Source organism: Boleophthalmus pectinirostris, unplaced genomic scaffold (assembly GCF_026225935.1).
Source record: "Boleophthalmus pectinirostris isolate CB_2022bp ecotype Guang Dong unplaced genomic scaffold, ASM2622593v1 HiC_scaffold_3, whole genome shotgun sequence".
NCBI lineage: Eukaryota > Metazoa > Chordata > Actinopteri > Gobiiformes > Gobiidae > Boleophthalmus > Boleophthalmus pectinirostris.
The window spans coordinates 36,891,622-36,904,336 of NW_026571299.1; the positions used below are offsets into that span (position 1 = coordinate 36,891,622).

The window sequence follows — 12,715 nt, forward strand, 5'->3', positions numbered from 1 at the left end:
ACAGAAGGAGAACAGTGTACACCTCACCTTTGTTCTCTCTGATGCTCCACATAAAGGATCAGTACTGGCCCCTGTGTGAATAACAGCAAAGAACAGCCTGCACACAGCTGCGGAGGAGCAGGCGCTGAGGAGGAGAAAACAGGATTACACTGGAAAGCTCATATTCCATGTTAATTGAATGCCTGGGAACGAGGACAGACATGAGAAGCAGCTTTCCCAGTGCCAGCCGCTTGGAGAGCTATTGCAATTAACCCTGTGGCCGTCATAAAGTAATACCTGGCTCGTGTTGTGTGTGAGTGCTGGAGTTGGCGTTGGTCATGTTCCAGAGTGTGCTGTATAGACCGTATCGCAGCAGCTGTCATCCAAACAGCTTGATCCTACCTCTGCTGTTACTGCTCCTCCATGGGCCCCTGAAGGGGGCTCAGGCAGCCAAACCCAAGGGGCCCCCACACACACATTTGAACTCCATCCGCATTGATGGCGACATCTCTCTGGGCGGGCTCTTTCCTGTACATGCCAGGGGCCACGATGGCAAACCGTGTGGGGAGCTTAAAAAGGAGAAGGGCATCCACAGACTGGAGGCCATGCTCTTTGCCCTTGACCGCATCAATAATGACCACAACCTGCTGCCAAACATCACCCTGGGCGCCCGTATTCTGGACACCTGCTCTCGAGACACACATGCCCTAGAGCAGTCACTCACCTTTGTCCAGGCACTCATAGAGAAAGACGGCTCAGACGTGAAGTGTCGGGATGGGGGCTCGCCCATCATCACCAAACCTGAGCGGGTGGTGGGTGTCATTGGGGCCTCCTCCAGCTCGGTCTCCATCATGGTGGCTAACATTCTCCGCCTGTTCAAGGTAAGGTCAAATATTATAAATGTTACATAGACTTGTCTCTCTGTTGTGAGAGACTCAGAGCACAGCACAGGCCTCTGCTGCTGAATACTGCATGCTGCAGAAAACTGGGATCTATTGATCAGTCTGTGTATGTGTGAATAATTAATGGGACATGGAAAAATAAGTTCTGCTGTTCAGGCAAATGAGACAACGGTCTTATCCAAACAATAACATATATACTGTTCACAAAAATGAAGGGAACTTTCCCTTTTCAGTTCAGCTGAAACGTAGCATTGATTCTTTGTGTGATTTTTCAGTTTGATAAGGGAAAACTTATTTTGTGAAAAGTTTGTAATTTTAAGACTTCATTTGGTTTTCACTCTGCAGTTTAACTCTCAGCAGCATGTGAGCTATTCTGACTTTATATGGAGCTGTCTAATCATTTCACAGTACTACATTTTTGATACACTGGTGCAATGGGGAGAAAAAAGATTTGTCTTGTTAATACTGTAGTGTTGTTTCTAGAAGCTTATTGGGGATTCTGCAATCTTTTGATTATTATTATTATTATTTTTGGTAATGCACTGGCTTGCTTCAAACTTCCATTCTCCTCACATAGTTATCCCCATTGGAATGTGGTAAATGCATTTATCCGGCGCCGTACTCCTAAAAGTCCATTTGAAATGTGTGGTTCCACAGGACAGAGCTTCATAAGTTTGCTCAGATGGGGGTGTAAATCATCAGTGTGACAGGTGCCCTCTGGGAGCGGTTGCTTAGCAGTGGAAAGCAATACCTGTCACAGCACCACACTCTTAATAAGATTATATTTCCCAGTAGCTTTTCATTATTTTGTTGGGAATGTATATTCAACCACCTGATCTGAAGATCTGTTCAAATATGTTTTTAACTTAACATCAAGATTATAGTAGTTCCAACACTGTAATTTACTGCTTGGCTGCACAGCAAAATCATACTTATTTTATTATTATTGCTCTGGTGCTCAATTACATATTTTAGCAAAAAGAATTTCTTAAATAGAAAGGTGTTAAGTTTACACAGAGCTTGTTGACTCAAAATTAGTGCAGATTCCTTAGTGCTGATTTAAAACTTGTAATTCAGTACCAGAGGTGTTTAGGTGTTTGTTTGTTTGTTTGTTGTTTGTTTTGAGGTATACTAAAACATTAGGTGAAGCCTTTGAAACTTTCTTTATAAATTGTATGAGCAACTGAGTGTATAAAGTGATCTGCACTGTAAGGATCTCATTTTGTCTGTGTAAACAATTTCACTCTGTGTGAACAAGAATGAGGCCATGAGCCGGGCTTAACAGAATAATTCAGTATTTTTAATTCAACAGATAGCCACCCTGCCACAGTGTGAGCAGTGTTAACTGTTATTGTTATTTTATAAATGGCCCAAAGAAGTGTGTCCTAAATCTAGATCCACATCCAGAATAAAAGACAATGTTGATTTGGATTCATTTTTAATTGGAATAATCATTCACATTAAATGCCTGCTGTATGAATGGCAAGAAAACACTATTCTATTCTGGCACACGGGTAGTGACAAACAGAATGTATTTGTCCTAAATACAATATGGCTATTTCCTCTCGTCACTATGGTTACACCCACAGAGCAGACAGACTGTGGCACTGAGAGCTGCAAAGCTTGAATGACACTGTTATGTGGATGTGTGGGTGCTTAACAATTCAGTAGGTGGCTGTAAGTTAAGACAAACTTTGCTTAAAATTAGACAAAAAAAAAAAAATGTGTGTAGTCGTGACCCGTACGTACAATAGTGAATGTGCAACTTTATTTATTTTATTTTATTTATTTATTTCAGACAGGGACAGCACACAATTTTTGCATTTTACCTTAACAGGAGAGATGCATTGTACATCAGGTTGTAGCAGCAATGCTAATTTCCACCTGTAGTCCCTGGACAGGTTCATTGATTGATTGTATTTAACTGACCTTGACTATCAACTGTACTTTCCTTTTCATTAATTTTCATTCCTTTGTTCATCACTTAAACTCAAATGGGAAAATGAAACTCGCAACTCTGTACCTCACCCCCAACCCTAACCTCTTGCTTCTTGAATAGAATAATATTCCAAAGATTTTTAGTCCCAGCCTGTTGAGAAAAAATTGACAAAAAGGGCACCTGCAAATGGACCTGATTTCTAGCTAAAATATTTGATAAGTCCGAGAAACACTCTTACAATTCTTCCACTTGGTTCAAATAACAAAGCTATCAAATAATTTATCTACACTGCACTTTGCTTCTTCCCTTCTATTGTTATATCCTTCATTTTTGCTGTTTTACTACAAACATACATTTAACCAATGTCTCACGGAAAACTTTGTAAGATTAACTCCTGTAGCAGGAGAAGCACTAGCCTAAAGCAGTAGAGTGTAGCTGGATACACCCTTGAAAATAGTTGTAGAAATCATGGCGTGTCAGGTTGTACATTTACAACACTAGCAATAAAAGTGATTGAAGAATTGCTGTAAAAGTAGATTTTGTTGTTTTCTCCTTTCACTAATTTATTTCAGATCATTCAGGTTATGCCAAAGGAACAACATTTCCATGCAAGCCAAATAAGTCAGGTTTGTGGTTGTTTTGCAAAACAACAACCCCTTATTGTTTCGGCCTATTTTTCCTAAAATGCCTGACTAAGATTACTCACAATTTAAACTCAATCTGTTTCTGAACCTTTTGGAGCACAAATAAAATGGCTAAACTCTTTGTGAAGCTGAGGTTCTGGAGATTTGGCCTCTGCTGTCCTCTATCTGTACTCTGTACTCTCATTATAAGTGGAACAAGCTCTACATGGAGGAAAGTCAGATTTCAAGTTACACATACATTTTTTTGGGAGGTAAATATAAGAATAGGTATAGCTGGTGTCCCTGGGTAGACTGAGCATTTGTTGGGTCTTGCCTGACAATTGCATGTCAAAGCTGAAGCATATCTCACTAAACAGGAGATTTAAGGACTTGTAATGAGGCAGAATTCATATAAAATTCCTATTTTTTATTTATCTATTTTTTATTTGTGGGTTTTGGCGCACAAACTGTTCCAGATTCTTCTCAGAATGGTTAATTTGACTGAAAATAAGTGGGTTACAGATTTCTATTAATGTTTTACATGTCCATGAGATTGAGAGTTCTCTGTGCAAGGGGCCGTATCAGCCCCCTTGGAACACAAACAAGTTTTAACCCTATACATTATTGTCTTCATTTCTAAATATTTTAATTATGCAACATTTATTGTAGTCTCTGTAATGTTTCTATGCATGAAGTATGGCTCCTTAGAGTCCGAGACAGAAGCCCCTCCCTCTCCCCTCCCCTCTCTCTTCATGTGCTGACACAGGTGAGAGTGGACAGGAGCGGTAATGAGCAGCTCCAGCAGGAAGCCTCCGATCATTAGCACACGGCACGTTCCCTCTTCATTAATGCACACAAATACACTCCTCGCATATTTAATCTGGACTTCTCTGATCTCTGTTCGCTTGATCCTCAATGCAAATATTAGCATAGCTTTTCCCGCTGATGTACATTTTGACAATTAGGGGTTAAAGAAGGCTATTTGAGTGCAGAAACATGCATTAAAGATTTGCCTGTTCATTTTCTATTAGGGGGGAAATAGACTATTGAAAATCAGTGTCATATTGGAAAACGCTTTTCAAGAGAGTGTCTTATACAGCTATAGCTAATTACCTGACACTGACAATGAAAAGAGAAAGAGTTGTGATGTAAAGTAATCTGGACCTAGATCTGTCTTATCTTTGATCTAAGGAGTGGTTTCACAATGTACAGTTTGGACTGGACTTTCAGGTGTTAGTATGCTCTAAAGGCATCAATAGAACTCACAGGCATGATTCTCCAAAACGTATTTAAAATAAATTATGGATTTGAAATGGAAAATTATTAATACTTATAATTGTAGTACACTAGAAATACTGGTACAGTAGCAGTGGTGAATTTGTGTGACTGACGGATAAATCATAGAAACACTTGGCCTGTTCCATGTCAAAACAAATTTGATTTTGGCAATAAAGACAGTTTTGAAAAATGAGTAATAATCACAGAGGACATCTGCCAAATCAACAGGTTCAGTACTAAATGTTGTTAATTAGAGGCGAGAGAAGTTATGAAGTTTGAACTAAATGAAACAGGTTTATTTGAGAGGAAATAGCTTCTGTATATAATTAATACAGCAGATAAATTACTGTGATTGGTTTGACATCAGAATTGTTATAGGATTTATTTGGAATGAGTTAAGTTTCAGATATTGGTACGAGTTAAATTCGTACCACATTAAGAATTTCAGTAACTGTTCATTTTGAAGAATCCTTGCTTCACTGAGGTGCTGAGGTGGTCCACAAGAGTCATCTGTGTGTCTAGCCCTGAAGTATAGGGTGATGAGGCAAGGGTCCCGGGGGAGTGGTTTTTTACAGCCTTCTTCTCATAACACAGGCAGCACTCGCCCTGCATCATTTACTGAGATGGCAAGAGTGGTGAGGAAGAGGAAGCGTAAGCCTCCTGTGTCATGGCTGGACATTACTGTGTGTTTTAAAAACACTGGATGTGCATTAGAGCATACAGTTGACACCAAGCACAAGGATATATATAGACACCTGTGGATCTTATGTTTCTTAGATATATTGTGACAGTAATTTATTTATTAAGGACTTACATTTGTTATTGATTAAAAATGTCTTCACATATGCCCAATTTAATCTAAATAAGAATCCTGTTCAAGAAAACTTGAAATTGTAGCATCTGTATGCAGTGGCGTGCTAAGAAAACATCTATCCCGTCACTCCAGGGCAGCACTGCATTTAAGGTTATAAGTTAGAGTAGTAATTAAGTCACTAAGCCTGAATGATTATTAATTAAGTCTTTGTTCATGCTTCAAGAGTAATTGTAGTTATTATAAAGTGTTTACTGTTGCCCCAATGCATTTTTAAGTTGTGTTTGTCCACTGATCCAAAGGTTGGTGGTTCGAATCTTGCTTTCAGCATAAACACCATTGGTTGAATAATCAGGTTGGCGGCGTGAGTCCAGCTCCCACAGATGAATGCGATTGTTGTGTCCTTGGGCAAGACACTTAACCCATCTTGCCCTTATTGTCTACATACACTGGTATATGAAGGTGTGTGTGAATGAGTGAGTAGTTTTTTGATGTAAAGCACTTGGAATGCCTTGAAGGTGGAAATGTGCTATATAAAAATATGACCATTTACCATTGATCAGCAAGATCAAGCACAACTTTGTAACTTCATCAACTACTTAAAGTACTTTGCTACCCTCCAGATAACTGGTGTACAAACTAGTTTCCTTAGCACTCCATTACATGTGGTCCAAAGCAGCTGTGGAATTATGTTGACCAAAACGTCCAAATTTATCTCACTGTAAAGACATCGATCAATTCAGCAGTTTAGCGCTATTGTGAGGAAAAGACAAGGTGAAGAAAAAACAAGGATGAAAAGGCACTTTTTTGGAGTGACGAGGATGAACTAGATGAAGAATGTTGGTGTTTTGGCGCTCAAGTCAGAGAGGTCAGATTGAGATGGATTGTACAGAGGAGAAATTGTGATAACGGTAGATGGATGATGAGGTTAACTTCGAAGAAGACCAGAGTGTGTTCACCCCAAAATAGGATAACATCATATTTTTGACAGAGGGCTGGGTGAAAATAGAAGAAGAAGCATTTACATCTTAAAGGCAATAGAAAAATACCAATTGTGATGAAATTGTGATGTGTCTGCAAGAAAAATGTGATATACATTTTTTGTCATTATCGTTCACCTCTTATTTGACAGCATGCATTTATGACACATAAGACTCACATTTCAGTCTTGGAGCACCAGATTTTTGCCTCTTCATTGCATTCATTTTGGAAGCCACATTTTCGCAGTCAAGTTTGCCTAGTGAAAGGAAAAGGGGCATCATTATAAATTTCATTTGATCATTGTGTGAGGCACAGGAGCGCCTCAAGCAGTGGCCCAGAAGGAGCTCAGTACATGTGGCCATTATGGCTCTCTGAAAGCCCTGTTTGGGGAGGGGGTCTCCTCGTTCAAGCATTACCTTTTACTGCTGGGTGACGACGCATTTCTCATTCACTGAAGTGGCCTTGCAGCAAATGGACCTCACAAGATGATCCCAAAGCAATGGTAATGTTGAGTAATGGTTTTTCACACAGGAAAGCAGCCGGCATCAAAATCACACTCATTCAGTCATTATTTCTCAGTATATTAATGCTTATCTGAAAATGTTGCTTCTTTTGCAATTTTGTGATCAACTACCCCCTTTGGGCTGTTGGTTTCATGGGTTTTCACACTGTACATCCACTTTTCTAAGATGACAGATCACATCCACAAGTCTGCTCTTTGGTCCCCATCCAGCCCTACTAGCTTTGCTGACTACATCACTTCTCAACCCAATATTTCTTCTCTGTACTTTAAAATGTTAAAATGTACACCACTAGAAAAATACCAGGAGTTATTTTGCTTCATTTCCCTTGAAGTGTTTAGTTACAATTTCCAATGCGTCTTCTTTAATGAGCATTCAACTGTAAAGCCAAGCTCTCATGGGTAGCCACAAACCATCAACAATCTAACAGGCAAACAAAATTTACCCTTAGATAAATTGCACAAATGGATGATTAGAGACCGCTCAGAGCTGCCATCTTCAACTTTTCATGGAATTCCTGAGAGGTTCCAAACAGAAACACAGAAACATGGACTGAATGTAAATAATGAGCCACACGCATGAATAATACATTTTATTTCACATTACTGATATGTATATAGGCCCTATTGTCTTATACAACCAACCTCTGTGATCTCTGCATCAAGATATTTTCCCATTACATGTATCACAGTTTTCCCAATTACGTTTATACACAAAGAAACCAAATCTGATTAACGTGTTATTGTTCACTATTTTCATTCAAGGAGCTAATGTAATTGGGCAGCTGGTATGTGGTCATGTACATTTCTCTGAGGTACACCATCTGCTGTATTGCGTCCTCTTTTACAAAATTAGCATTGTATAACTTAAGAAAATGTAACCAACTTGACAGTTAAAAATTAAAAACCATGAGATAATTTCAGTTACTTTTGATGGGTTAAACTTGGGGTGGTGTTGCTATTACTTGGTTTATTCATTATTTACTTCATTGTTATTTTGCATAGACCATCTTCCTTTACTTAGAAGAGTTACAAGGCTAATGTTTTTTATCCTACCACTAGATGGAGTTGTGAGCCACTCTAGTTCCAGGCCTTTATTAAAAACTATATTAAGTAATAAGAATTTTGGTCAATTAAGACCTCATGCCATTGCAGAAATGCGTGGTTACTGGGAACTGACCTATAAAATGTACTGAACATCCCATGAAGTTTGGCTTTGACATTGTAGATAATAGATATATATTATCAACTAGAGATGCCATCACATCTGCCAACAAAGGATAATACAGACACTTGTATCTTCAGTGTCAGATGTAAATGGTAGCTTATATTGAGTTTTATGACATAATTGAAAGTCTTTTCTCACGTAGAAAGCCACGGGCTAAACTGGAAGCGGCACAAGTATGTAAAATTGCTATTTATGCACAGTTGTTATTCCTGCCGCTGCACAGTGATGATGGTGGGGCTGGAGATACAAAGAGAAGGTTATGAGAATGGAAAACAGCTTAACTGCTTTGAAATGTCAGGTATTGTTCCCAAACTGAAACACTGAGAGATGAATATGGTTTGCACCTAGTTCTTACTCTGTAATTTTACACAGTATTAGACTGTATCTACTTTTCCCATTCATTTTGGACTTCTAACTGTAAAACGATCGTCCGGGTCAGTTGCTATTTTAAAAAGGTGATTTTTCTGCCTAGGTTGAGATACTGCTTGAATGCTTAGATCCTTTAGCACTACATGACTTCTACTGGACCACATCCAACATTTGCTATGTTTAGTAACAGCATTTGGGCTACTTTTTTTTTTATTTTATTTTTTACAATAAAGCATTATCTTAAAGATAAATGTCTGAACCTGACATTGGATATGGGACAAATAAAGTTAATTTTGTTATGGCATAGTCTTTTAGCTTCAAAGATTTACATTTGCTCTTACATATTATATCTTTTCTCATTCATTTATTTCAATTTTTTAAAATTTTATTTAATTTCAATTTATTCTTAAAGCTTAATTAACTTTTGGCATTTCTGCCTATCAAGACGCCTGCTTTTCTGTGGTTTCAGCCCTGATTGCAGAAGTAAAACCTACAAACAGCTTAGCCTTTAGATCATGTTTCATGATTCTATTGCTCCTATAGATCTTGCTGACCACCCAGCCTCATACAATATCACATATCCAAATCTCTTCCCCTTCTATAGTCTGCAAAGAGCCAGGATATTCATTAAAAACCTTTTTTGTGCAATATTAGAATGGCGTTTTACCTTTTTGCCACCGGCCTTGCTCTCGCTTATAATGAAACAGTAACCTGAGCCGGGCCTTTATAGAAAATGTAATCAAATCTGCAAAATGTCTACTTTGTGTCCATTTAGATTGGACTGAAAAGGACAAAATTTGGCATTTATGAAAATTATGCCCTCCCAGCAGCAATCCTCTAGATTACTTTAGATTTTCCCAATATTTTGTGGTCCTTGAAAGTGGTGGCAGGTTTGTGCAGTAGCATATACTTCTCTGTTGAGGGGGATGTTGTATTTTTTTTACACTGGGTTTCATCACTGTTGGGCAGCAGTATAGTTAGCCCATTTATTGCATTTCATCACAGTGGGAGCCCACACAGTTAGGACGCTGTCAGAACGTGAGTAACACGAGTGAATGATGTTGACAATGAGCCAGTGTAAGTGTACAGTAAGTCCACACCCGCTTTGAGGGGTGGATTCTAATAAGTTCTTAGTGCTTAGGAAGAAGAGAGGCTTTTTGCTATTATTTTGTTAAACATTTAATACTGAGAGTGTTGTGTTTTAGTTTACTTAATTTTACCAAGACAACGTCAGATTAACTATCTCTTTTTCGATTGTAGCCAAAGGGCACCTTTTGGACAGGTTTGTCCCTCTAAAAAACTCACAGTGACAGAACTATAAGCACATATATCTATGATGATATTAAATCTACTGAAGCTAACATAAATAATTTGTTTTTAGAGGTTGTATCTTACAAAATTATTGCATAAAATGGTTTAGGATGCTATGAACCAAACCACATTGGCACAAAAGCTGGACCAAACCAAGACAAGAGTAAACACACCCTTAAAGGTAACTAGTATGTCACTTTTTTGGTGGGGATCCGTCACCTGCTTGTTTCTATGGATATTTCATTGCTCTGCCTAGAATTTTCTACATTATGCCATTAAACAGTTCTACCTTACATTTATTCAATTGCTGATAGTTTTACAGCTAAAAAAATACATAGAAAAACAGGCATTCTGGCTGTGAGCAGGTTTTCTTGTACATCGGACTTGTAACTTGGTCTGGTTTGGGCTCCATGAAGACTGAAAAGCAATAACATCTCATGAAGGAAAAGCATCCACCAGAAAAGTTACACAATGCACTTTTAAGCATGTTTACAAAACTCTTATGTGGTTTACAGTTTTCCTTGGACATAAAATCATTTACAGTCATATTTATTATGGGAAAAAAGAAAGAAAAGTTGCTGTAAATTTTTCACAGTTGGTCCCACCTTGTCCTGCTACTTTCACTTGTGTAGACCATTCTGTAACACAGTGGAATGACAGGCCAGTGTCACCATTGATTTAGCACCTCATTTGGGCGACTGACGGCTAAATCAAGATAAACTGCGATCAGCCCATACCCCATCTCACCACAGGCCTCTCCTGTTCTCAGCCAATGACTTCAAAATCTCACATTCAGGAGCCAATTAAAGCAACTTTTCTTTCTCACTAAAATGTAATTTTGTTCAGTTTGCTCACATTGAATTATAGTAATGTGAGTTTTTACACAGGGCCATTGAGAGCTCATTGGTATCAGCCTCATGCATGCAAACAAGCCATTATATTTATACACTTGTTGAGCTGTTTATTTCTTTGGAGCTGCTTCGTAACTTTCCCAGAAACACTCTAGACGATAATCAGACTTTTCTCACAAAGTGGCATCACAACAGCACTTTTTACCCGGGCTCCCCGGCTGTGTTCTCAATGAGACACTGGTTGACTATATCATTTACAGACATTCTCCTTAGTTTATAGACTTAAAGGTCTGTTTTAGGAACCACACTTTGGTTGCCATGACACATGAGACTTAGGCTCAGAGTTACCAAACAGTTTTTTTTTTTTTTAAAACATTTTTTATGATTTTAGTGTGACTGTGTATTAAGTTTGAGTCTTGCAATGTTTCTATTTCCAGAGTAAAGTGATTAATTACACCGCATGTTACTATTGAACATTATGGTTCATTATGTACTTTAGCTGAAATCTTTTTAAACAATGTGAGACAACAATTTAATTGAAACAGAAGGTTATTCAGCAAAGTGTGTACACAATAGCAGTAAATGAAACAAAAAGGTTTGAATACAAAAGTGAGACTGCACTGTATACTCTCTTCCTTTTTTTATTATGCACCGTGCTATTGAAAAAATACTGTTCTTTGCATTTTAAAGCTTTTCATTTTGGGCAGTACTTTCAAGGACACACAGAGGTTGTATAATCGATAGCGTACTAGCATCGTGCATTTTTCATTTCTAAATTCTTTGTGAGTCTAATTTGGGCGGTATTACTGTATTCCATTGTTGTAGCCACTGATAGTGATCCGCCCGGAGGTGATCTATTTCACTGTATATTGCTATGCCTTGTTTTCGTTCCCACAGTCTCCTCCTCTGCCCTCTCTGTTCCCCATTAACAAACTGCTGACTGGTCCCTGTTCAGATATCTTCTGCAATCTTGCTTTTTTTGCTTTCATCATTATGATCTGAAATTCCCCTGACAACATTATATTTGAGATTTTAAGTCATCACCAGATAACCTGTCTATGTCCGGGAGAGAGTGGCCACGATCATCTGCGTTGTTGTATTCACGTCATGTACTAGCTCTTTCAGTGGCTGCAGTTCTCTGCCTCTGACTCAACTGGTGTGAGCAGCGGATGTGCAAGCTCTTTTTTTCTTTCTTTTCATTTTTTCTTACATTGTTAATCAGACCCCCATAGCAAAGCTCTCACTAAAATTGGTTTTACAGAATGTCTCAGATTTGATGAATGTAGCATGGACTCCCTTTATGATATAGTTTGCTGTACAGTGATTTGTGTAATGTTTTGACATATGGTTTTATGTCAGATGCCCTTCCTGATCTATATTCATATCTGTAAATGGAACTAATACAAATAGTATGAACATCTGATATAACATGCAATCACTCAGTTTCAGAAAATTTCATTTCCAATACTCTTTAAAACAGACCGGGTGTACTATGTAAGTTTATGATAGAGGACTGGAAAAATAACCCTGACCTTGCACATGAATAGATAATAAAGACATACAAGCATGTGAAAATGTCCCAATGTCAACCTTTCTTTTAAAGTCTTCCAGGAAAAAAAACGAAAAACAACAGTTGTAAAATTGCTTATCCCTTTTCAACATTGCCAAACCATGTAAGTCTTTTCTCTGTGACCAAACAGAGTAGTAGTACACTCTTTTCAGAGAACCTCTTCCTGCAATAACTAAAATATTGTAATATTATATTGTCAAATGATTCACTCTTAAATGTGTTTTGTTGCAACTATAAAACAGACAGAACTACATATACCATGATCCTATGCTTAATTTCACTGCAGCCAACATGAACTGAACTATTATGATTATGAAGTACTTTATATCTTAATTTTAAAGTGAAAAAGTGAC

The 12,715-nt window shown here is 38.1% G+C and overlaps 1 protein-coding gene across 1 annotated transcript in view; it reads left to right on the top strand.

Annotated features, from left to right (window-relative positions):
• The first annotated feature begins 317 nt into the window (after window positions 1-317).
• LOC110174424 (metabotropic glutamate receptor 4-like) overlaps window positions 318-12,715 on the top strand; it is a 132,803-nt gene continuing 120,405 nt past the window's right edge. The window contains exon 1 of the mRNA XM_055160351.1: window positions 318-860. Within this exon, the coding sequence (XP_055016326.1) occupies window positions 318-860 (543 nt within the window). The remainder of the gene's footprint in view (window positions 861-12,715) is intronic.